This window comes from Mustela putorius, unplaced genomic scaffold, assembly GCF_011764305.1.
Source record: "Mustela putorius furo isolate JIRA1106 unplaced genomic scaffold, ASM1176430v1.1 tig00000997_pilon_pilon_pilon, whole genome shotgun sequence".
Classification (NCBI taxonomy): domain Eukaryota; kingdom Metazoa; phylum Chordata; class Mammalia; order Carnivora; family Mustelidae; genus Mustela; species Mustela putorius.
This window is the reverse complement of record NW_025421527.1, coordinates 4,339,768-4,365,081: the sequence shown is the minus strand read 5'-3', so window position 1 is coordinate 4,365,081 and position 25,314 is coordinate 4,339,768. Positions and strand designations below refer to the sequence as shown.

The 25,314-nt window shown below is 62.9% G+C and overlaps 1 protein-coding gene across 1 annotated transcript; it reads left to right on the top strand.

Moving 5' to 3' along the window:
- Positions 1–1,069: 1,069 nt before the first annotated feature.
- On the top strand, positions 1,070–18,086 carry BCAN (brevican). The gene is made up of 14 exons (XM_045086724.1): positions 1,070–1,428; positions 5,281–5,390; positions 5,971–6,345; positions 6,652–6,826; positions 7,083–7,210; positions 7,673–7,966; positions 10,274–10,507; positions 10,992–11,636; positions 14,932–15,039; positions 15,615–15,773; positions 16,327–16,409; positions 16,705–16,849; positions 17,118–17,308; positions 17,615–18,086. The coding sequence occupies exons 2-14, from the start codon at positions 5,300–5,302 to the stop codon at positions 17,720–17,722; spliced, it is 2,736 nt and encodes a 911-aa protein (XP_044942659.1). The 5' UTR covers positions 1,070–1,428; positions 5,281–5,299; the 3' UTR covers positions 17,723–18,086.
- The last annotated feature ends 7,228 nt before the right edge of the window (positions 18,087–25,314 follow it).

Sequence of the window (25,314 nt, the reverse complement as noted above, 5' to 3'; positions counted from 1 at the left end):
TCTCCCTCTCCTGCCTGCCCAGTAGACGACTGTCCAGGGAGGGGCCAAAGCTCTCCCTTCAGATCCTCAAAGGTTTGGGGAGGAGCTTACGGTGAACTTCTGTGAAGCCCTCCGGAAGCCAGTCCACAGCCCTGGGGGCGGGGCATCCGAGAGGGCAGTGCCGAGCCCCATCCAGGCGGGAGGGACTGGGGTGCAGCCTAAACGGAAGGACAGGGACCTGTCCTGACGATGATTTGCCCTGCAGGCACCCCGCTTTAGTCGGGATATTTTGGGGGTAGTGCTGGAGATACCAGGATCAAATCCCCCAACAAGCTATCCTCGGTGCCACCACCAGTATCCAGGGGAGACATTCCAGGCATCTGGCTGTCGTGCCCACAGTCCGTGCCAGGGGCTCTGCTTCAAGTCCCAGGAGGGAGGGGGGAAGACAGAAGGGGGTGGGGCAGAGAGAGCCTGGGAAAGCAGAGGGAAGGGGAGTCGCTGGCGCTGGGGCGTCATTGGTATTCTGGGGACTCCCCCACTGCCGGCTGGCCCTCAAGGCCCACCCCCTGGCACCAGGCTGCACATTCATCGGCACCAGCCCTGGCCAGCGGGCGCTCGGGGCTCCCAGCAACGCCTGTGTTTCGCACTTGGGTTCGCATGCCGGGTGTGCCCATTCCCAGGGCAGCCCCTCCGCCACCGCACCTCCGGAGAGTCCCCGACTTGCTTTGCTTAAGCCGAGAATCTGCTGTCTAACCTCCATCCGTCCAGCTGCAAAGTCAGCTCCTCCTCTGTGCAGGGAGTGGGAGCCCCACCAGAGACAAAACCCAATCAGAGCTGCCCCCGGGAGATGGCTAAGGTCGTGTGCACTGCATCCTGCCTCCGAGACACAGCTTCCCTCCCGGTTTCTATGCCCCGTCATCCTTCCCTTACTGCCCAGGTCGGAGGCCTCCTCCTCTCCCCCGGGCCCTCGGGAAGTCCCTCCAGCTGTCTAACTTGCACCCCTCCTGCTGCAGCCGCCCCGCCCGCTCCGCGAGCGCCCCGCCCCGCCCCTCCTGCCCTCCCTCCCTCCCTGCTCCCCGCGCCCGGCTTCTCCTCCCCAGAACGAGGTCCTACTTCGCACGTCCTTGCTCCCGCGGCCGCCGCCGGGAACGGACGCAGAGGAGGCTGCGGGTCGCGTGACCTTCCGAGCCCCCCGCGTCCCCGGCCAGGGGGCGGGGGCGGCCCCGGGGAGGGGCGGGGCGGGGGCGGGGGGAAGAAAGGGGGTTTTGTGCGGCGCCCGGCGGCCCGGCGCCCTCTTCCGAACATCCTGCGGGCCCGGCCTCTCCCTGCGCCCGCGCAGTTCCCGCCGCAGTCGCCTGCAGCCGCAGGACCGAGCGTGGACCCGAAGGAGAGCCCGGAGGAGGCGGCACCGCCGGGTTTGCCCTCGCCCCGGGCCCCCGCAGCCCGCAGGTAGGTGAGCGAGAGCGCAGCCCGGCCGCCCGAGAGCGGGGGGCACCCGCCGGCCGGCCGCGGTCCGCGCCCCCCGCGCAGCGCTGGCCTCCCGCGGCGCACCCAGCCCCTGACCCTGCCAGCCCCCGAGCGCCCGCCGCCGCCTCCGGCCCTGCCGTCCGCACCCCTCCGCCGTGGGCGGCCCGACCTGCGTGCCCGAGTCCGCGGGCTGATGGGAACGCCCCCCGGGTCCCCGCCGCCTCCCTGCCGTGCGCTCCAGTGCCAGCCCCCCGCCCCGACTTCCGACCTTGTGCCGGCCGGCGGGCGGCCCGGAGGAGCGGGAAGCAGCCCTTCTTCTGGGGGCCCCTCCGGGTTCCCACTGGCGCCGGGAGTCCCAACTCTGTCACTTGCTCTGTGACCTTGGGCAAATTAGTTGACCTCTCTGAACCTCAGGCTCCGCATCGCTGCAACCTATAGATAGTATTTTTCTCAAAGTTAAGGTAGTCCATGGGAAGCGTTTTTAAGTGGCCTGGCTCGGGAAGAGGGTCGGTAACCATGAGCCTGAATTCTGGTTACCACTGCTGCTCTCCTTCCTAGCGCTGCCGGTGGGCGGGACACCCCCTCGCCCCAGGTCCTTCCATGTCCCCTGCTCTCGTGCTTCCAACGGGATCAAGAGTTTTTGCCATCAGTTTTGTTAGCACCGTTAATACCTCCGCGACTTCTATTCCAGAAAAAAGCATAAGATCAAGGGACGCAGTTACCCACGACCCACCCACCCGACCCACGCCCACCCACAGCAGCACCAGTGCCCGATGCTAACTTGGCAGCATCTGCCTTACAGATTCGAGCCGAGGAGCTGCAGTCCTTGGCTTGTGATGTTGCTAATTGTATTACTAGTCGTGCTTCTGCTCACTAGGACTGTTTATGCAATTTCTGTAGCGGGTCCTGCAGGCCCAGCTAAGGGCTGGCAGCTGTGGTTGGTGTCGCGCGGCTCGTGGTTCTGCTCACACTAAGGCGACAGTGAGAACTTCCCTCCTGCTGCCCTTGCTGTTCTGGAGTCTGGTTCCTGTAGGGCAGACCTCAGATGGCCAGCCTGGGGTTGGGGAGGGCAGTCAGCGCAGAGATGGGGGTGTTGGACACACACACACACACACACACACACACACGACCTACTCTTGATCTTACTCCTCTGTCGATTGGGTCTTCAAGCCTGGGAGGAGCCAGACTCCGCAGTCTGACGGGCAGGACAATGTAACACGAGGGAAGTTTCCTGAACAGCCTGGGAAATTCAAGGCAAGGGCAGAAATCCTCGAGCTGGAGCAGGACAGAATGAGCTGGACAGAGGGACGGTGTGGCATCAGGGACAGGAAGCCCCCACCGTGCTGAGCTCTCCAGCTTAGAGACGGAGAGGGCGTCTGCTCTGGAGGACAGCAGAGGGGCTGGAGAAGGCCCGGGCCCGCTCCCCACCTCAAGCCCAGGTCTGAGGCTGGTGCCCGCTGAGGGGATGCCATAGTTTTCCCAGGACACCTGGTTGCACCAGGAGGGAGCTGAGGAAGAGAGGAAGGTCCCAGCCGCTCAGGCTCGGGAAGGCAGAGATGTGCAGGAAGGCAGAGCCCGAGAGGGCAAAGACGGAGGTCGAAGAGTGGGCCTGGAGTGGGAGTGAACCTGAGCACTAGGACGTCTTGCCTGTAGTCTGACTTGCATCCCTCCAAGCTGGGTGGGGTTGGCAGGGGGGTGGGGGGCAGTGCAGCTGCCTCTGATCATGAGAACCAGACAATCCAGGCCCCCTCTTGGCCCCTCTGGTCAGTGACTCCCGCTGGGTGGGATGACCCCCTTATCCCTTGTCACTAGGCCTTCACCAGCCTCAGACCCTCTCCCTGCACCCCCTCACCTTCAAAACGGAGGTGAAAGGGGGGGTCCAGGCTGTGGGTCCCAGAGTGGCTCCAAATATATGGGTTTCTGGGCCGCCTGTCGGAGAGCTGGGACCCAGGTCTGTGAGCTGCTCCAGCTCCAGCCCAAAGAGAGGGGAGGGAAGGCTCCAGAAAGGGACCTGGCCAGGACCTCACCAGGCTCACAGGCAAGATGAACAGTCTGCCCAGCCCCCAGCAGGGACTGGCCACCCACGCCCGATGGTCCCCCACCTACCCCAGAAAGCGGTTCTCCCAGGTGCCCCCATGCGCAGAGCTGGTCTCAGCAGCCTCTGGTCTGGGACCCTAGAGAAAGACCCTAGACATTTAGCTTCTGTCACTCTGTCCCCAAGTGTGACCCTGAGGAGATGAAGCCCAGCTGTAGTGGGGGGAAGGGGGGTGTTGTCGGTGGGGAGGCTTTCCGAGGAGGATCTGAGATCCCGGGGGAGAATCGCGGAGAAGAGAGGAAGGTCCCAGCCGCTCAGGCTCGGGAAGGCGGAGATGTGCAGGAAGGCAGAGCCCGAGAGGGCAAAGACGGAGGTCGAAGAGTGGGCCTGGAGTGGGAGTGAACCTGAGCACTAGGACGTCTTGCCTGTAGTCTGACTTGCATCCCTCCTGCTGGGTCACTGGCCTCTTCCATGGCAGACCCAGGTCTGCACGCATTTCGACTGGCCCGACCCGTACGGATGTTGGACACTAGTTACGCAGGCTTCCCTCCCGCGGACACTCTGGCCCGGTTCCTGACTTGGCTTTGCTGGGGACCAGGGTCAGCCCTAGCCCTCTTGGGGTCTCCTTTCTCAATGTCACCCCCGCATCCCTCCATTATGAGAGTGTAAGTGCCTTGAGATCTTCAGAAGGCTGGTGTGGATTCTCAGAGTGTCCGATAGCCAAGGGCAGGAAGGACATGGCCCCCCCATCTAGTCTCACCCTCCTTTAGCCCACCCCCTGAGCCTAGGGCTGGGGTGGGGGAAGGGAGAGTCTGGATGGAGGCCAGACTGGCAGAGACAGGGGCTTTGTCCCAGCCGGTTTCTGAGCCAGGAGATCCGGTGGGAAAGCCCGTGCCAGGCAGAAAGGAAGGCTGGGAAGAAGGGAGAAGTCAGCCAAGGAGGGGGTGGAGCATGCTACGAGTAAAGAGAAGAGCTTCCTTATGAGTAACCATGGGGTAGGGGGAGGCCAAGGAGGGGTAGGGCTAGAGAGAAGTTACACATTGCCCAGGTTCAGTCTAGGAGGCCTTCCTGGAGGAGGCTAGGTGAGTACAGTATTCAGGGAGGAAGGGACAGGAAGGGAATCCTGCAGGGATACTGGGGGAAGGGGGAGGTTCTGGGTTCAAGGAGGGAGTCTGGCCTGGGAGGAGCACAAGGGGTTGGTTTTGTTTTTGTTTTTAAGATTTATTTATTTATTTTTCAGAGACTGAGAGAGCACAGGCAGCAGCAGGCAGAGGGAGAAGCAGGCTCCCCGCTGAGGGAGCAGGGCCCGATCCTAGGACCCTGGGATCATGACCCGAGCCAAAGGCAGGCGCTTCACCATCTGAGCCCCGCAGGTGCCCTGAGCACAGGGGTTGTTAAGTACAATAGCGCCCACCATGCATACTACCAGCATTTATTGAGCTCCTACAGTGTACCTGGAGCTGTGCATCTGTACAGGGTTTTTAGGACAGACAGGGCTCTAAAGCCCATAGCCTCATCTCGACCCGGGAGGTGGTGGTCACGGTGCTCCTGTACAAGCCGGCAAACCAAGGCCCAGAGAAGTTAAGGACCCCGCCTTAAGTCATGCAGCAAGTTGACTAGAACCCGGTCTGGTTCCCAGGAAGAACCTCCTGGTGGGGAGACAGGATCAGAAACAAGGGAGTTCACAGTGAGGTGGCAACAGCGGGCTTCCGGGGCCATGATATGTGTGAGTCCAAATGGGTGTGGTTGGGAGCCAGGGGAGTCCGTCTTGAGGTCTAACCTCATCTTTCCTCCTCAAGTCCCCCCACCAGCCTGAGCATGGCCCCACGGTTCCTGCCCCTGCTGGCAGCTCTGGCCCTGGCCCAGGGCCCTGTGGCCTTAGCTGATGCCCTGGAGGGGGACAGCTCAGGTAAGCAACCGCACTCAGGGTCACTGTCTCTGTCTCCCGCATCGCCCCTGGGGAAGGGGTTGGGCTTGGAGGACCCAGGGAGTGAGGATTAGGGGCTCTGAGGGGAAAGGCCTGGTCTGGGACACTTGGAAACAAAGGATGAACCAAGGGCTCTGGGTGAGGCTGGGAAAACTGGGGGGATGGGGAGGAGCGGCAGCAGGTGCAGGACTGCGGGTCTCTAGGATCTGGGGCCTGTAGATGGGCTGGGGAGGCAGAAGCGGGTAGAGTGGGGAGAAATCCTGAGGGAAACCGGGGAACCCGGCCAGGGCTGGAGGACCTGGGGAGCAGATTACACCTGGGCTGGGCGCCCCGGGATTCTGGGGTGGTCCTGGGTCACTCTCCGGGAGAACTGACAGGGAGACCTGGGGACAGCTCTGGAGAGTGTCCGGGGTGGTCCTGGGGTCCTAGAGGCCCGCAGGCTCAGCACTTGGGGTGGGTGGGAGGGATCTCCGGGCAGGCAGACTAGGAAATCGGGTGGGCGGGTGCGGACCCTCGCGCCTGCCGAGTTCCAGCTGGCCCCGCCCACTCCCCCCCCCCACAGAGGACCGGGCCTTCCGCGTGCGCATCGCGGGCAACGCGCCACTGCAGGGCGTGCTGGGCGGCGCCCTCACCATCCCCTGCCACGTCCACTACCTGCGGCCGCCGCTGGGCCGCCGGGCCGTGCTGGGCTCCCCGCGGGTCAAGTGGACCTTCCTGTCGGGGGGCCGCGAGGCCGAGGTGCTGGTGGCGCGGGGGCTGCGCGTCAAGGTGAGCGAGGCCTACCGGTTCCGCGTGGCGCTGCCGGCCTACCCCGCGTCGCTCACCGACGTGTCCCTGGCGCTGAGCGAGCTGCGGCCCAACGACTCGGGCATCTACCGCTGCGAAGTCCAGCACGGCATAGACGACAGCAGCGACGCCGTGGAGGTCAAGGTCAAAGGTGAGGGCAGGACGAGGGAGGTGCCGGCAGGGAGGGAGCCCACAGTCCCAGGGGCAAGCACACCCAGGTGGAAGGCAGCCAGAGAGCTGGAAACGGAGTGAGTAGAGACAGGCCTCGGTCACCTCGTTTCTCTCCGCTTCTCCCTGCCGGGCGGAGGGAATCCTGCTCACAGTCTAAGGTCACCTGCTCATGCTGCCAAGTGAGCACCCTTTGGACTTGACTCCTTGTGTACAGGGGCGTGACAAGGAGGGCCAGGGGAGGCTGGTGTGGGGTGACCCTGCCTCAGGACTCCTCTCTGCCCCCCAGGGGTCGTCTTTCTCTACCGGGAAGGCTCTGCCCGCTATGCTTTCTCCTTCACGGGGGCCCAGGAGGCCTGTGCCCGCATCGGAGCCCGCATCGCCACCCCGGAGCAGCTCTATGCTGCCTACCTCGGGGGCTATGAGCAGTGTGACGCTGGCTGGCTGTCCGACCAGACCGTGAGGTGGGTGGGCGGCCGGGGGCCATGAGCTTCTAGTTGTAGCTGAGGTATCGGTGGGCTCTGGTTCAGCAGGGACTGCCTGATGTCTCAGGCCAGCCATCCGGCTCCCACTGCCTCCAGGCAATGAGGTTGGCCTGCCCTGGGGTAGGGGGTGTCCCTGCAGAACCAGGTAGACAGCTGGCTGCCTTAAAAGGCAGTGTGGTTCAGGAGGGGCATCCCTGGAGGGCTCCCTGATGAAGGCATCCGTACTCGATCTCAGGTATCCCATCCAGACCCCACGAGAAGCCTGCTATGGAGACATGGATGGCTTCCCCGGGGTCCGGAACTACGGAGTGGTGGACCCGGACGACCTCTATGATGTCTACTGCTATGCCGAAGACCTAAATGGTGATTGGGGGTGAGAGGTTCTCGGGTTAGAGCCCCTTCTCCGGGGCTGGCCGGAGCTCCTCCTGGGGCCTCTACTGGACAGTCATCCTTTGTGTGTTCAAGCGGGCATCCCGGGGGAGGGGGGGCTTCCAAAGAAACAAGCTGGTCCCGCCCTCCAGACACTGTCATGGAAGCAAGTTCATGGCCCACGCCTCAGACAGGTGGTCGGAGACTGTGTCTGACACCTGCTGAGCCTCTCTCTACCCCTCAGCCTCCCCGGCCTCACTTTCCTTCTTCACAGAGTGAGGAAGCGGAGCCAGCCCCTCTGAGTAATTTCACCCCAAGGTTCCACCCAGGCTTTTTAACCCTGAAAGAGGGGAGTTGACTCCGTGTCCCCGATGCGGAGACGGAGGCCTGGAGAAGCCAGCCAGGACGGACGGGGCTGCCAGCTTCCCGGTGACACAGCCTCCTCTTCCCTCCCAGGAGAGCTGTTCCTGGGTGCCCCTGCAGACAAGCTGACGCTGGAGGAGGCACGGGCGTACTGCCGGGAGCGGGGTGCGGAGATCGCCACCACCGGCCAGCTATACGCCGCCTGGGACGGCGGCCTGGACCGCTGCAGCCCAGGCTGGCTGGCCGACGGCAGTGTCCGCTACCCCATCGTCACGCCCAGCCAGCGCTGCGGGGGAGGCCTGCCTGGTGTCAAGACGCTCTTCCTCTTCCCCAACCAGACTGGCTTTCCCAACAAGCACAGCCGCTTCAACGTCTACTGCTTCCGAGGTGAGCAGCCTCCCTGCAGAGGCCGAGACCAACCTGTCTCTGTCAGGGACCCAGAGCTGAGCCTGGAAGTCCCACTGCTGCTTGGACTAGTGTCTCTCGGGTCTTGGCCGTTGGCCTGAAGGAGCCCTGGGTGACGCCCGGCTTGGCACCTAGGGCTCTCGTTCCACTGATGCCCTCTGACTTGGGCTGTGTGGCCTCAGGGAGGGCTTGCCTCCTTGTGCCCCTCACCTGCCTTCCCTTCTGCTGTCCATGGCTTGCCTCCCCAATGCCAAAGCCACCTCTTCTATATTGGGAGGTTGGGGAGGTTTCCATTTCTGGGCATTTCATTAGTAGAGCAGATATTTTTTTTTTTTTTAAGATTTTATTTATTTATTTGACAGACAGATCACAAATAGGCAGAGAGGCAGGTAGAGAGAGAGAGGAGGAAGCAGGTTTCCCGCTGAGCAGAGAGCCCAATGCGGGGCTCCATCCCAGGACCCTGGGAACATGACCCAAGCCTAAGGCAGAGACTTTAACCCACTGAGCCACCCAGGCGCCCCTAGAGCAGAGATTAGGGACGTTCTCTGAACCCAGTGAATGGTTTGATCCAGTTACCATCATGCTCTCCAGAGCTCTCATGATGGGGGGTGGGGGTGGGGGGTGGGCAGGGTCGGAAACTTCAGCTTGATGGTCTTAGATCTTTAGCCACCAAAGGTTGATGGACAGACGCAAGTCCTCCCCATAGGGAGCAGGTCCTCAAGGACCGCTGGATGTAGAGATGGCTTTCTGACCACATCTTAACATTGGGAGCTGGCAGGAAGGCAGTGCCTGGGACCCCCAGAGGCACAGGGCCCCGTGCAAGGGTGGCTGACAGTCACAGGGCGTTCTCAGTCCTCGCTGCACTCGGGAGCCTGTGGTACTGGTGGGGCTGGAGGCAGAAGTGAACGGAGAATGCACAGTCCCTAGTCTGAAGGGGAAAGCCACTGCTTCTGCCTTGGGAGCCCCTAGTCCAAGGGGAGATGAGATGCCTTGCTCCCAGTATGAGGGGAGACTGAGAGAAAAGCTTTACTTCTGCTGGGCTCGATCCACAAACATCTTGAGCCCGGGGCAAGGGAGCGGTGGGGCAGTGAAGTCGTAGGAAGGCAGGTCTGTCTGGAAAGGCCAACTGGAAGAGGGTTGACGGTGATGACCGTAATTACAGTGAGCGGCTGGGAACAAGGGGAGGACAGAGGCGGGCAAGGGCACGGCTTCGTTTGCCTGGCAGGAGCCAGGCTCCCTGGAGCAGGTGATGGGGGCGGGACAGGCTGTGCAGTTACGTCTGGCTGAGCGCAGACAGCCCTCAGGGCTTTTCTTAGCCCAGTTCACCGCCGCCTCACTGGTTTTCTGACCTTCGTTCTCTTCTCCGAAGACCAGGTTATCCTTTCCAAAGCGCCAGTGGTTTGAAGGCAGCAGCTCCAGGAAGGGTGTGGCAGCCCCTCCCTTTCCCCTCCTGCCCCAGTGCTGAGACCCTCAGGTGGTGACTGCTGGATGTCCTTCCTGGACTTCACCCTTCAGCTCTCCTGCATGACGGCCCCCTCTCCCCTTCCATTTGAAAACCCCTCGGGTCCTTGTGCCTTGCTCCAAGAGCAGGGTCCCACAGTGCTGAGACCACCTGCCCATCCTTCCTCCACCCCTTAATCAGGAAACTGTCTCTCCTGAGCCTTTCCTGACGCTCTGCCTGAAGTAGTACTTCTCACCATTCCATCTCCTTTACCCTGCCTAATTAAAAAGAAAATTTTTTTTTTAGATTTCATTTATTTATTTGACCGAGACACAGCAAGAGAAGGAACACAAGCAGGGGGGAGTGGGAGATAGAGAAGCAGTTTCCCACTGAGCAGGGAGCCCCATGATGCGGGGCCTGATCCCAGGACCCTGGGATCATGACCTGAACTGAAGGCAGATGGTTAACGACTGAGCCACGTGGGCGCCCCTAATTGTTCTTTGTATGATAACTTTATGATACATGCTTATTTGTTTATTATCTGTAGCTAGGCTGTAAACTCCCTTAGGGCAGAAGGCTTGCTGGCTTTTCTCCACTGTATCCTCAGTGCCCAGAAGAATGCTTGGCCTGCCACATGGTGGGCCCTTGATTGATGCTTGAGGAATAGGTGGTGAACTCCCTCCCGCAGTGTTCCCTGGGTCCTTTGGGTCCTCCACAAAAAGGCTGAGTGAGAATTGGGACTCTCATGGTCTTTGAGTCTAGCGCAGAGACGGTGGGTCTCCCCCAGGCCTGTGGCTGCAGGACCCAGCCGCCTGGTCAACTTCCCATTGGCACTTCCCTCCTGACAGACTCTGCCCAGCCATCCGCCATGCCTGAGGCGTCGGACCCAGCTTCGGACCCGGCCTCTGATGGGCTGGAGGCCATTGTCACGGTGACAGAGACCCTGGAGGAACTCCAGCTGCCTCAGGAGGCTGTGGAGAGCGAGTCCCGGGGAGCCATCTACTCCATCCCCATCGTGGAGGATGGAGCGGGTGGTAGCTCCACTCCAGAAGACCCCGCAGAGGCCCCGAGAACCCACCTTGGTAACCAATCCCCTAGTAAGAGAAGTCGGTGGTGCGGGTGCAAGCCTGGGGTGCTGCATGACTTGTCTCAGCAGCTCCGTGACACAGGGCTTGTGTCCAGTGCTCTCCCAACCCTTGCCTTTCCAGCACATTCCACTTCCAACTCTCTGGGTCTGGGAAGGACGCTGCTCCTTCCTTGGTTCCCTCCTCCCCCACCTACCCAAAATAGACTAGAGATTTCAAGGCTAGGAGAGAGAGAGATAACAGCCCTATTTTATTCCTGGGCTGATGACGGCTCACAGAGCCTCCTCCAGGTAGTCTCAGTATTGCTGCTCAGGTTGAAGGTCTTCTGGTGGGGAACGGAGGCAGCCTCTCCCTGGGACAGGCTTTCCCCTGGCCGCCCCAGGCCTCCCCCTCCCCAGCCTCTGCTTCCTTCCCCTCCTCCGAGGTCTTCGGGTTGGGGCTGGTGCTGTCCCTGGTGCTGAACCACCTGTGCTTTGTCTAGAATTCGAACCGCCATCCGTTGTCCCTCCCCTGGGGTCCTCCGAAGAGGAAGGCAAGGCTTTGGAGGAAGAAGAGAAATACACAGATGAAGAGGAAGAAGACGAGGAAGAGGAGGAGGTGGAAGATGAGGCCCTGTGGGCCTGGCACAGTGAGCTCAGCAGCCCAGACCCGGAGACTCTTCTCCCCACGGAGCCAGCCCTAGAGGAATCGCTCTCCCGTGCCTCCCCACCCCCAGCGAGTGCAGTCCTACAGCCTGCTGCGTCACCACACCCCGACGGAGAGACAAAGGCTCCTGGGCCTCCGAGGGTCCTTGGACCACCCACTGAGACTCTACCCACCCCCAGGAATGGGAAACTGACACCCCCACCGCCTTCCACTCCGGCCGGGGAGAGAGAGGTGGGGGAGGAGGCTGGTGGTCCTGAGCTGTCTGGGGTCCCTCGAAGAGAGAGTGAGGAGGCAGGGAGCTCTGAGGATACCCCTGCCCTGCTTCCAGCCACACGGGCCCCTGAGGGTGCCAGGGAACTGGAGGCCCCCTCTGAAGAGAATTCTGGAAGAACTGTCCCAGCAGGGACATCAGTGCGGGTGCAGCCAGTGCTGCCCACTGACAGCGCCAGCCGAGGTGGAGTGGCCGTGGCCCCCTCATCAGGTAACTTTGCCCAAGGCTCGAACTCCCTCTTTCTCCTTCTCCCCTTTCTCCCCATGAAGCTCTGGGTCACATGACCTGTGGTCCTCTGACCCCCACTACCCCAGCGTCTCCTGTCCTCTGCCTCCATCTCCTAGCTGTGCGTGTCCAGTCTTGGGCGCCACATCTGTGACTTCCAGCTCCGCGCTCTGATTTCTCACCTCATGACCCCCAACCCCACCGTCCCACCCTGTGACTCCAGCCTCCCAGCTACCACCTGTGACCCTTTCTTGTCCTTGTCTCTCCACCTGTGACTCACCAGCCCACCCACCACCACCCCCCATCCTCAAGCGCGTAGACACCCTGGGGGCCTATTGTATTCTCTGGGGCCCAGGCCCCTCTCCTGCTGCCCCTCCCTCCTGTGTGCCACCCCCTTTAGCCACCCCACTGATATCAGGGAAGCCTGGGATTCCATCCCTGCCCTCAGCCTCTGGGGTCTAGGAGAGCCCGTATCCCCACAGAGCCTTAAGCATCTACTTCTGTGAAGTATTTTTTCGACTGTTTCATGGAAAACAAGCCTTGGAAATAAATCTCTATTAAACCACTTTATAACCAAAACTCTGGCACCCTCTGTGTCCACCCCCAGCTGTCTGCCCTTTTCATTCCTCGCATTTGGGTCGCAAGTCCGGGCAGCTCTCCGAAGCTCCCTCTGGCGCCCTGTCTCTCTCCCGGTCTTTCCCTCGCTCTCTGCTTCTCTCTTCCTTCTCTTCATCCTCAGCCAGTGCCCCTCCCCGCCCTCCCCTTCTAACAGGCTCGCTGGTCCTCCATTCTGCCCTCTCAGGCTCCTCCTCTGCCTTCCTTCCTGACCGCCAAGAGGCCAAGAGCCCAACTCTGAAGGAGCACAGGAGTCACTGTCCATCAGTCGGCGGGGCTGCTGGGAGTTGTAGTCCCTCACTCCTGATGGGGCGAAACTTCCGCCAGCCTGAGAGGCAGGGGGAGAGAGGGAGAGAGAGAGAGAGAGTGTGTGTGGGCACACACACGTGTACTCATTTCTGAGCCATCTTGAAGGCTTCTGTCTAGAGCCGGACATACAGACTAATGATGGAGAAAGTCCATCTTAGCGTAGAAGCCCATCCCTGGCCCCGGCCTCCCCCACCGCAACTCAGAAGGGGGACAGGATCTAACTTCCATCCCACTGCCCACTGCCGCCCCTGCCCCACTGACCCTGCCCTAATGAGCACCTCACCACCCCTTGGAAGACTCTCACCTTCCCTGAACCCAAAAGATCTCAAAGTCCCTGATGCTGGAGAAGACACAATGCAGGACATGAGGACGGAGAGGAAATGCAGAGGGGAAGGAGTGAGAGTCAGATTCTGGGCTCTGAGAGAAGCCCCACTGGCTCAGGGAAGGTTGAGCTTCCCTTTGGAGACCCTAGAGAAGGCTGGGTTCTTCCCAGTCCCTGCATTGCCCTCCCTAGATGGTCCAGGATGGGATAGGGCTCCTGCAGCACACCCGGCCCACCCGTCGGGCTCGCCCATTTCAACCATTGGCTCCCTGCCCACCCAGCTGGCCTCGGAGCTGGAGCTCGGAGCTCGGTGCTGTGTGGGTTGGGAGGCGGTTTGGTGGGAAGAGAAGCAGCAGTGGGAATCTCTGCAGTGTCTTAGTCACCCCACCTGGAGGCCCAGGGATGTCCTCTGGCCTTCTATTGCAGCAGGAGGGAAGAACTTTCTGGTTGTGTATAGCAGTTGGCCCCAACGTGGGAAGGAAGGAGAGTGGAACATCTCAAGAGGGGTTCCTTCACCTCCGCTGTCTGTGTTGGCTCAGGTTCTACCTCCCTCAGCCAGGGGAGGGATCTCATGGCCTGGGCGGGGAGCCAGGTTCGGAATCTCCGTCCCCCAGGAAAGGGTGAGGGATGGAACGGGCTTCAGGACACCTACCCTCTGTGGGTCCTGGTGCTTAGTGGGTTAAGTAAAACACCTCTCCTCCCCCTTTGCCCCCGGGAGCTAGTGCTGGCAGCTTGGAGGGGAGGCCTGGAGGGGAGATGACAGAGTGGGGGTGCTGGAACAGCAGATTCATTTCACCCCAAACAGCTTGGTCATCCCAGCAACATTCTTGGACTCAGCTTCAGCTTCCCCTCCCCCCACCCAGCAGAGGGAAGCCCAGTGGGCCGTGCCCTTGGATGCTGGGCATAAGGCACAGTCTGAAGAGTCCCGCTTAGAGCTGATCCCCCCTCCCAAGCTGTGAGCCCAGCCCTGCACTGTCAGTCTGTGGGGCCGTCTTCCCCTTCCTGGACCAGAAGGAGTGAAAACTGCCCACCTAGCACCCAGGTCCGGTGTAAAGGCAGCCACCTCCTGTCCCCGGATCCAGAGGGAGAGAGCCCAGAGGGGAAGGCAGGTGACCCAGCCAGACCGCAGATGGCAGGGTTCTGTGTCGGTCTAAGAAGACTGCCTGGGGCAGAGAGGGCCAGAAGGGAGAGAGGAGGATCGGAGGGCTTTCTGGGCTGGGGAACTTGCAGAAAGCCCAAGGTGGAGGGGAGTTTGGGGAGATCAGAGGGAGAGACAAGAGACTGCACGGTGCTGAGACAGTGTGAGGATCCGGCTGTAGGCAGCGGGAGCCCTGCAGCTTCGGGCTGGGGGTGGGGGCTAGGGGGAGAGGACGATTAGGGCATAGACCCAGGGGAAATACGTTGGTTCTTCACTATGATAGTGTTTCCCATTGGTGCTTCTGGGGCTGACTCTATGTGCCCCACCCCGACTGCAGAAGGAATAGCTAGCCCTCCCCCACCGCAGTATCAGGTCCCAGAAGCAGTAAAGTACAGACCACAGCTTTCTGTTGCTGCGGTGACTCCTCTGGTTTCCCCATCTAAAGTGTACAGAACTGTGCAGGCACCTGGCCCCAAGACAAGCGAGTGGGAGACTAGCCTCCAGGCCCAGAGAGGTCAAGTGACCTGCGCAATGTCACTCAGCAGAGCCAGGAGCCACAGGAGAGTCCAGATCTCATGGTCCACAGCCCAGTGTCTTTCCCTTTCATGGGGTCGGGTCCTGAGGGCCTTCCTGACCAGCTTCCCCCAGCCTGTTACACTGGGCCCACACTGGTGGCCACGAAAATGGCCAACACAGGGCTGAGTCGATGCTGGGAAGGGGGTGGTCAGTGTAGGGAGAAACCCAGAACTTAGGCCTGGGCTGACTTTTAAGGTGCTGTGATAGCTCCCAAGACAAGGAGGCTGGGCTGTGAACTCTCTGAACCCTTCCTCCCCGGGGGTTCAGGCTGCAGAGCTGTGCTCCCCTGCTCCCCCCACCTCACTTCTCTCCCCCTTCAGGTGACTGTGTCCCCAGCCCCTGCCACAATGGTGGGACGTGCTTGGAGGAGGAGGAGGGGGTCCGCTGCCTGTGTTTGCCTGGCTATGGGGGGGACCTGTGTGATGTTGGTGAGTGTGTTGAAGGGTAGGGTGTGGGGGGTTGGGGGTTGATCTGAAGCCTGGACCCGGGACAGTGAGCTAGCTCTGCACCCAGGAGGGAGGGCACTGGTTTGGGCCTTGTCATTAATGAATCTCCATTTTAAGCAAATCACAAAACCTCTCTGAGCCCTAGCCTCGATTTCCTCATCTATTAAGTGGAACCACACATGCCTTTCTCAAGTGGTGCGGGAGCGAGGAGTGCGTAGCCTCCCCGTGCGCCTGGCAGCAGGCGGTCCCTACTTGTCACTTCTCTCCTGGAAAGATGGGAGGGGTCACAGCCCCCTAGGATGGAGGGTTGCGGAGACCCAGGCCGGGACACCAGCCCTCACCCTCCTTGGTCCCTGGCGCTCAGAGAAGGAAGCCATCAAGCCCCCCCGCACCGGGGTCCCTCAGGACTCCTCCTTGCCCCCTTTCGGGGCTGGCCCTTGGGCAGGGACCGCCGGCCCCTTAGCCCCGGCCCCTGCGGCCGCGGCGGGGGAGGCCCAGTCCCTGACAGAGGACGTGCCCGCGCGCCGGCCTCAGCGAGCCGCCCCTCTGTGCCCCAGGCCTCCGCTTCTGCAGCCCTGGCTGGGACGCCTTCCAGGGGGCCTGCTACAAGCACTTCTCCACGCGGAGGAGCTGGGAGGAGGCGGAGACCCAGTGCCGGCTGCTCGGCGCGCACCTGGCCAGCATCCGCACGCCCGAGGAGCAGGACTTCATCAACAGTGGGCTGGGGCGGGGCTGGAGGGGCGCGTCGCCCGCCGTCCTCACTCACTCATTAACCCATCACTAACCGTCAGTGAGTGCGGGAATCCAGTAACTCCCTCATTAACCCGGTGCCCGTGCCCTGGTTTACTTCGCTCATTCATCCCGCCCCGTGGCCCCTGCGCCGCACTTCCCGCGGGGGCAGCGGGCTTCGGCCGGACGGGGCCGGCGGCCGCGGTCCACCTGCAGCGGCCCGACGCCCCCCCGCGGCCGCGCCCGCCTCCCCGCCTCTGCCCCCTCCGCCTGCCCCGCCCCCCACCCGTTCTCCCGCTCCCCCTCTCTGGCCTCGCCGATGTTTTCCTCTCCGCACCCCTGCCGCCCGCCCGGACCCTGCCCTCTGTCGGCGCGCGGGCAGAGCCTGGACGGGCGGCCCGGAAAGCGGGGAAGCCCCGGCTGGGTCTGGCTGGAACGACCCACCCCCCTGACCCCGGGGCCGCCGGGAGCGGGGAGCGGCGCCACCTGCTGGCAGCGGGGCTCACTGCACACCTGCGCCCGCCCGCGCTTCCTCCCCAGGTCGGTACCGCGAGTACCAGTGGATCGGGCTCAACGACCGGACCATCGAAGGCGATTTCCTGTGGTCAGATGGCGTCCCCCTGGTGAGAGGCTCCGGCTGTCCCTCAGCGGCCTGGGTCGCTTCTTCCAAGCCCTACTGCCCTCCACCCCCTCTCCGGGCCCCTTCTCTGTCCCGCTTCCCCCTGGGGCGGCCTCCCTTCCTTGCGTTCCTTTCTTCCCACTATTCCCCCCACCAAAGCCCGCGAGCTGTTCCTTCACCTCCTGGGCCCCCACTCCCCATCCCCCACCCCCCTGCCTCTTAGTGCCCCTCCCACCCTCCTCAGGCCCTCTAGGTCCATCCCTCCCCCTCATCCCCCCATGCCGTCCCCCTCCCCCCAGCTCTATGAGAACTGGAACCCTGGGCAGCCTGACAGCTACTTCCTGTCTGGAGAGAACTGCGTGGTCATGGTGTGGCATGATCAGGGACAGTGGAGTGACGTGCCCTGCAATTACCACCTGTCCTACACCTGCAAGATGGGGCTGGGTGAGGCCGGGCAGGGGGGAGGAGGAAGCACCAGGGGCACGCGGCCCATGTGTGTGTAGAAGGAGGGGGCAGAGCTACGGAAGAATCAGAAATGTATCCCAGGCCATGCGCAAGGGGGAGATAAAAAATGAGGTGGGTCCACTAGGAACCTCTGCTCTTTTTTGCATCATATTGTGGCCCGCCCCCACCTCCTCATCCTGATTCTGGGAACTGTCACCCACAGAGCCAGGCTCCCAGTTCTTGACTGTGTCCCCCCCTGCCCCTGCAGTGTCCTGTGGGCCTCCACCAGAGCTGCCCCTGGCCCAAGTGTTTGGCCGCCCACGGCTGCGCTATGAAGTAGACATGGTGCTTCGTTACCGGTGCCGGGAGGGGCTGACCCAGCGCAACCTGCCGCTGATCCGCTGCCAGGAGAATGGCCGTTGGGAGCCCCCCCAGATCTCCTGTGTGCCCAAGAGGCCTGTGAGTGCCAGGAGGACGCAGGTGGGGAGTAGCCAACAGTAGCTCTGGGCTCTAGTCCCAGCTCTGCCAGCCGCTGGCTGTGTGACCTCGCAGCCATGGTGGCTGCCTTTGGAGGCAGCGGGAATGAGGTGGGTGCTCTGGGGTCCCTTTCAGTGCTGAGGTCTGAGAGCACTGGCCACACTCTGGGCTCTTACGGGCTGAGCCAGGGCAAGGGTTTCAATGAGATCATAACCCCGGAGGGCAGGCTCTCAGAAGAGACCCAGGGAAGAGCCCCGCATAGACAGTGAGTGTGGGCCTCTTTCCCAGGCTCGAGCTCTGCACTCACTGAAGGCTCCAGAAGGACATCAGGGAGGGCTCCCTGGACGCTGGAAGGCCCTGCTGACCCCTCCTTCCAGTCCTGCTCCGGGTCCCTAGAGAGCGAGGCCTTCAACACGGCTGCCCCCAGCACTGGCCTCTCCCCCGACCCTCTTCCCATCACAGGAAGTGACCACAGGAGAGGAGTGGGGCTGGAGTTCGGGTGACAGTGACTGAGGGGTTTGTGGGCAGTACCTGAGCAGCCCCCTCTCACCCCTACCATGGGCATCAGGCCACCCCCCCGCCGAGGACCTCAAGGAAGTCCCTAAGTGCCTCAACTGCCCTCTCCTTGCCAGCCATCCTGTCCCGTTCGTTCCCCTGGGAGACACCTGGTCCGCTCACTCTCATGTTTCCCAGGGAATGGGTTTGCAGGATGGATTACTGTGTAACCAGCAGGAAATAAAGCCGCTTGGAGCACAGGCAAGTTGGATGCTTCTCTGTGAGAGGGAAGGAGATGAGAGACGGGTTGGGCTGGGCCTCCTGGGATATTGATCAGCTTCCGAAGGTCAGAGAGGTTCCCAAGAGGTCAGTGGAGAGAACAGAGCTGGCACGGAGTAGTGGCCCGGTATGGGTTTACGGAACGAAGGAGCTCGCAGGGGCTGGCAGACAGGACTAGCGTGTTTGGAAGGAGCTGGAATGCCAGAGTGCCCAGTCCAGCGGACCTGCACAGCCTGGGGAGGGAGAGGGATGGAGAGCCCACAGAGGAAGGCGGGGAGACCGGGGCCTTGGTGGCCGGTTCTGAGGTTCCCAAAAGGGACGGTTTCTCTCAAGGATGAGGGTGAGAGTGAAGGGAATGCAGGTCTGGGGGCCAGACGGCAGGAAGGCTTACTTCCAGCAAAAGAAACAGGGATTGGGGCAGCAAGACAAGGGCCCGGGAGACGCCCCCAGCCCTGCTGTGTGCTCGGCTCCGAGAAAGACCTGCTGGGCTCCCGGCTGTGACCGGCAGAGGGCGCTGCGGACGCAGGCACGGCGGGCTGAGAGCGCCGCGTGCGCCTGCGTGGGTGCGGCCGGGCGGGAGGAGCCGCAGGGGTCCCGGGAGGCCGCCAGGGGGCGCCGCGACCCCTCGTTGCGAGCCGCGCGGGTGGGGAAGGGGGGAGCGGACGGAGGGGCGGAGGGTGACTTCCGGCCTGGGCGCGCCGACGGCGCGGGCTGTGAGTCAGCGGCGGCTGGGGTGGTGAGGTCAGCGTCGGAAGTGGGGAGGGCAGGACGTGTGCGCGCGCGTGTACCTCCGCGCGGGCACGGCCTTGGGCCCCGCCGCGCCGTGGCCGGGGCGGACCCCTGCGGCGGCGGGCGCTCCCCGCACGCGGTCACACGCGGTCACACGCGGTCACACGCGCAAAGACACGCACGCGGTCACACGCGGTCACACGCGGTCACACGCGGTCACACGCGCGGTCACACGCGCAAAGACACGCACGCGGTCACACGCGCGCGCGCTCTGGGGCTGCCCCCCGTCGTGCCCCCCTGGGCAACTCTGATTCCTTCTCCTGCAAGTCGGGAAAACCTGGTGAGACTCCGAGGAGCCAGACGGCGGGGAGCCATCGCGAAAGACCCGAGACAGCGAGGCACCCCGGACAGGTGCCACCAGCTCCTGGCCCTCTCCACCCTTTACCGAGACCCCACACCGGCTGGGGCTGGGTGCCAGCATGGCTTCCCGGGCGCACCTACCCCAGCCTACCTACCCCCGCCTTCCTCTCCCCAGCAGGGCTCACCCGCCCCTCCCACACAACCCAGCCGGCCACGGCTAGGGGATGGGGCTGTTTCTGCAGGAGCCACAGGGAGGAAGATGATCCTGGGGCCAGAGTAGACCCCCACTTTATTCTGTACTACACCCCCCCCCCCCGGGGTTGCCTCCTCAGGGCCTTGTTAGGGATGTCAGGCATTTAGCTGGACTGATGATGAGTGGGTCAACACCAAGGTGGCCCTGGAAGCCTGGGCCTGAAGGTGAGAAGGCAGAGGAGGGGGCAGTGTCCGTCCCTGGGCTCTCTCAAAGCAGATCCCACAGGACTTGAGACGGCAGGGTGGACCCCCCAGAGGGCTCCTGGGTGGGAGCTGGAGGGGGCTTCGGTGTCCCGGCGGGCCACCAACACTTCCTCCCTGAGTGTCCCCCACAGCCGAAGCAGGGGTCCGCCGTGTGCTGTGTACATGAGGAGATCTGCCGGGGTTCACACAGGGCGGCCACTGGAGTCATCTCCCTCCCGGCCCCGGCACCTGCCGCCACTGGAGCAAGTCCACCGGAAACGGAAGCCTAAGCCTTCTCCTGGCTTTGTTGGGCTTCCTGGAGGAGGGGGGAGCTGGTCCAGGGATGACTCAGCACTGTGAACTGAGTCCAGCCCTGACCTGCGCATATGTGCATGCATGAGCCCGGGTGTGTGTGTGTGCGCACGTGTGTGCATGTGCGTACGTGTGCATGAGACGGCGGGGCAGGGGCATCAGCACCTCCTGCTCATGGGGGGCCCCACCCTGCCCCTCTTGGAAGAGCCTGGAGCAGGAGCCCACCTGGGTCTGACCAGGTCACCCCTGCCGAGCCCCCCACCAGGCAGGCTTACATTCTTGGCCTTTTCTCCGAGTCTAACATGGGGACCCCTCAGGGCTGCCTGTTCTCTTGGGGTGAGGTCAGAGTGAATGGATATAGGAGAGAAGGGGGCCTGGCTTTAGGCGCTGGGCAGAGGGGCCCTCCGGATGCCCTCCAGCTACCATGGTCCCCAGCACTCCCCCAGACAGCTCTAACCACCACCCTACCTCCCATCCGTCCCCCGAGGGCCCCCACCCCACCCCGCCCCTAACTCCCACACGCTGCCCTGACCTCACTGGGGCCTTTGTCCCCGCCTCAGCCCTGTCTGTGGGATGGTCTCCTGCGCTGGGAGAGAAAGGGCCCCATTGTCCAGGCTGCCCGAAGACTTCCAAAAATGCTCAGCCTGTCAGTCCCCTGGGGGCGGGCGGGCTCACCCTGGGGGCTGCAGTCAGATCCCCAGCCCAAGTGGGGACCCCGGTCTCCTCGCTCCGTCTGCCTCCCCCGGACGGCTCGGGCCTTCCTGAGATGACCGGTCCGCTCCGTCCGCCCCGCTGGCCGCAAAGCAGAGCTTCCTCCTGGGAAGGATGAACTGAGGGTCTCAGGGGCAGAGCCCGAGGAAGGGGGGAAGGGGGAGATGAGAAAAGAGGGAGAAGGAGGAAGCACGTGAAGACACCACGGAAGGACTGACTAATCCTCCGCGTGGGGGCCTGCGGCCTCCCTGCTCTTCTCCGAGTCCTCGGAGCTTGGTAGCCAGGCAGGGCTGCTGACCCCTGGGGACTGGGGCATTAAGGGGAGCCGCCCACAGCCCCCTAACCTGTGTTCTGGGGACCCCAAGAGGTGTCTAGGGGCTCTTAGGAGCATTGGCAGGGGATGTCTCTTTGTGCCTCAGTTTCCCCATCAAAGTGAACTGAAGTTCTCTGTGACACGTGAGTGAGCTGAATAGAAAAGGAAGGAGCCCAGGAGAGACCCGCAGACTGGGGAGCCCGGAAGGAACCAGGAACCGGGGACAGGGAGAAAAGCAGGTAGCCGACCACAGAGAGAGTTGGGGAGGGAGAGCGGGCTTGTGAGTGGTGAGCTTGGCTGACCAAGGGCCCGGGAGGGGCCGAGCTGGTGAGCTGTCTCCCCAGCCCTGAGGCCTCCAGCCACCCTTTCCCGGGACCCTGGGGCCCTGGCTCGTCAGCAGCTGAGCCCACAGCTGCCGGGGGCTGGTTCCTCGACGGTGGCCCCCTGGCAGCTGCCTGGGTTTATTTCTGGAGCTGCAGCTGAGTCATGGGGGAGGGCAGGGTGCGCGGGGCTGGAGGAGGAGGGCTGGCGGCTGCCGGAGAGGCTGCAGGTCTTCTCTGGGCTCTGGGTCCCCTCCTGTTGTCCGGTTACAGGTGGGCCGTCCACCCTGGGGACCCTGGGATAAAGGGGCCAGAGCCAAGCGCTCCTGAGTTTGGAGAAGAGACAAGTGTGATCCGGGTTTGGGGTGCTAGGCTGGACCGCGGTAGGGAGGGGCCCCAGCAGGGACAGAGACACAGAAGTGGATGAGAGAGGAAACAGCGCCCTGTCCTCTGGCTGCAGACTCGGGGTGCGTGGGCGGGGGGGGCTCACCTGAGGCTCTTCTGTCCCCGCCTCCTTCATTCAGTCCCTTCCCCGCTCAGCCCCGTGGGACTCTCTTCTGTCTAGGCTGGGCCCTCGGACGCGGAACCAGCACCTGCTCCTTTCTTTACCCAAGAAGCCTCCTTTTCCCCAGCTCCCTGGGAAACCCATCCCTCTGTGGGGCCCGTCCTGGAGCAGGGCCTCTGCTGCAGGGTGGGGGCAGGGCTCAGGGGACCCGGAGGCCTGTCCCCAAGCCCAGAGTCCAGTTGAGTTTCCTGGGCTCGTGCAGGCTTGGTCTCCGTCCCCTCCCCTCGCGGTGGGCAGCCCAGAGGGCGCATTCCAGCTGAAATTAAACCACATTCCTCCTTCCCTGCGAGGATGGCATTACAGACACGGCAGCTGAGACACCACAGGGTCAAGTGGCAGCAGCTGGTCTCCCAGGAGGGGCTGGGGGAGGGCCGTGGGGCGCTGAGGCGCCCGCGCCTTCGGAAGCAATGAAGGACCTCTGAGTGATGGAAGAGGCCAGGAGGGGGGCAGGGTGCAGCGGGAGGTGTAAGGTTAGACCACAGGGAGCCACAGCCAAGTGGAGCCTCCAGCCAAGGGGTTCTGAGGGGAACAGCGGGGCCCCAGCCCCACCTCCCCAGAGGACCCTGCACGGACACCCTCCCCAGTGTGCACTGGGCACGCAAAGCAGGCAGGAAGGCGGACGGCCCCTTTAAGAGGCCCCACTGGGAGCTCCCTTGGCCGGAGCCCAAAGCCCAGGCCTTTGATTCCCTCGGAGACCCGGCGGGTGGCACCCCGGTGGCCCGCGGTGGCAGCAGCAAGGACAGCATTGGGCTGGCTGAGTGGAGAGCTCAGCCCCTGACCTCACCCTCTGGGGCCTCAGGCTGGACGGCCTTATAAGGAAGTGCCCCAAACAAACGGAGGCAGCCACCTCCGGCCCCCCACCCCGCCCCCGCCCCTCCGAGGCTGTATTTACGGCGGTGGCGGCAGAGGCCCCAGAATAACCCCGCGCTTGTCCTCCCGGTGGGGGGTGGTGCTGGAGGGACGGTGCCGCCTGCTCCTCCGGGGACCCACCCTCCCTAACGCTTCCTGTTGTCTGACCTCATCGCGGTTCCTTCCCTCATTCATTCCTCGGTTCATTCATTCTGTACCTGTTTGCTGAGCACCCTGGGGGCCCGCAGAGACCCTGGGCTGGACAAAGTCCGCGCTCTCCTGGAACTTTCCAAGAGGACAGGGTCCGCTGAGGTGCGAGGGCCCGGGTCCTCCCATTCCCTGGCCTGGAGCTCTCTCCTGGGCTCTCTGGGTGACCCCAGGCCACCCACCCTCCTGCTCTTGTCCCCACCCTGGCCCTCTCTTCCGAACCCCAAGGCAGCCCCTCCAGATTCTCCAGCTCAGAAGATGGGAACCCCCTTCCTGTTGCCCCAGTGAAAACCTGGGAACCTCGGCTGCCACACGCTCCTCCATCCCCCACGGCAGGCCACCAAGAGCTGAGATCCTGCGTCTCTGACTTCTGTCCTCTTCTTCCCTCCTGCCAGCGCCCCTGCCCAGACCATTGCAGTAGCCACCCCGACGCTTATCCTGGCCCAGCCGACAGAGGTCACATTGAAAACACAAATCTGGTCGTGCTGCATCCTTCAAGCCCAGCATTGGCTCTTCATTCCCCCAAGAAGACGGGCACACTTCCTGGCCACCAGACAAGGCCTCAGCCCAGAGACTCAGACTCTCCTTAGTCTCCCTGTGAACCTTCTCCCCCGTCATCCTCCACCTCTGGTCACACGTGCCTTCCTTCGGCTCCACAACCCCCCAGGCTCTCTGGTTTGGCCCCGGGATTTTACAGGGGCAAGGATCCTTCCCCCCCTCCCCCCCCAGCCCAGATCAGGCAAGGTCCCTCCTTTTACACTTCCATAACCTCCTCCTCGGCTCTGTCTTCGAATGTGACTTCAGAAGCCCTTCTTCGGGGCACCTGGGTGGCTCGGTGGGTTAGAGCCTCTGCTTTTGGCTCAGGTCGTGATCTCAGGGTCCTGGGATCGAGCCCCGCAGCGGGGAGCCTCTTTCCCCTCTCTCTCTGCCTGCCTCTCTGCCTACTTGCGATCTCTCTCTCTCTCTCTGTCAAATAAATAAATAAAGTCTCTTAAAAAAAAAAAAAAAGAAGAAGGGAGCGAGGAACCCTGGATTCTCGGAGTCTGTACAGTGACAGCACGTAGCAGGTGCTCAGCAGAGTCTCCTGAAAAGCGACACTCACTCTTACAAGCTCCCGGAATGACCCTGTTACTGTCCAACCTTCATTTCTCGTATCGCACCGACAGACGGCCATTTCCAAAGAGAACACGCCTCTCACCCCCTTTCCGGAAGCCCTGACTTCTGTCTCACTCGCATCCTTCCCCTGTTCAGGATTGTGGGGGTGACCCTGTAGGGGATCAAGGATCCCAGTGTCGGGGGCAGGAGGGACACCCGGGGACAGGGAAGGACGGCTTGGCCTGGCCTCTTGTCCTTGGCCCCTGGCCCAGGCGGCAGTGCCCGAGGGCCTGGGGAGATCAAGCATAGGGCTCCTCTGTCCCATGACAGGGGCAGCGGGTGGCCCTACTTGCCTGGACGCCGAGTGCTGGCCCCCGGGCCCCGCGGGCTGGCGGGATCAGACCGGCCTTGTCAGCACTGGGTACAGGAAGGAGCTCAGGACCTTGGGCTGCCAGAAGGGTGGGGACGGAGTGGCTCCTGCACCCAAGGGCAGGGTGTATGTGACATGAGGGCCTGGGTCCCAAGACAGAGACTCCCGCGTGGAGAGGGGCACAGTGGGAGTCTATCGGGGCCTCCTGTCCGTCTGCCCACCCCTCTTTGGCCAGAGGACCTGAGTGGGAGCCAGCGGGCCTGGGTCTCGTCCTCTCATTGTCCTCCGGCCCTCAGCCTTGCGCCTGGGGAGAGGAAGAGCTCCCAGACCTGGGCCAGCCTCCCAGTGTGGGAAGTTTCTTTCTCGGGTCCTTAACCCCGCCCCCAGCCAGAGGCTTAGAGGGGCCGTGAGCCAGAGGGGCCGTGAGCCAGAGCCCCAGCGGTTTCTCTCTGTGTATCTTGACTTCAAGGCCTAGGGCCCCATCTAACCCGGGAACCCTTGGCCTCTCCCGGCCCTCACGGACCCAGAGCCCTTCTGGGAAGAGAGAAGGGGGCGGGGAGGAGCAGCGGCAAGGAGAGGGGGTACCCCAGGCCGAACCTCGCCTCCTCTGGTTCTTCCTGCCCCCGAGGGTCTCCCCACACCCCTTCCCTGCCACCCAGCCCAGCGCCTCTCACTGCGGCTGAGTCTGAGGTCCAGAGAGGTCAAACACTGAGCAGGGGCCACACAGCCGCCCTCCTCCCGCTCTGACCCAGCCCTGTGGAGTCGGCATCGCAGGCCAGACGACTGTTAGGGTTTGGAGGCAAGGGGTTCATTATCCTGGCGGCACTGAGGGGCCGGGGGAGGCAGGGAGAAAGCCGATGGTGGGGCGGCCCCCAGCCTAATCCCTGTCATCAGTGCTGTGGGCAGAGATGATGATGGCCCTGGCTTCTGCCAGCACAGGGTCACCTG

What these genes read in the sequence shown, in the direction of transcription:
- BCAN (XM_045086724.1), top strand. Translation starts at nt 5,300, where the DNA reads ATGGCCCCACGGTTCCTGCCCCTGCTGGCAGCTCTGGCCCTGGCCCAG. An exon ending in CAACGTCTACTGCTTCCGAG is followed by an intron (nt 7,967 to 10,273) that starts GTGAGCAGCCTC and finishes CCCTCCTGACAG; the next exon opens with ACTCTGCCCAGCCATCCGCC. An exon ending in CCTGTGTGCCCAAGAGGCCT is followed by an intron (nt 17,309 to 17,614) that starts GTGAGTGCCAGG and finishes CCTCTTTCCCAG; the next exon opens with GCTCGAGCTCTGCACTCACT.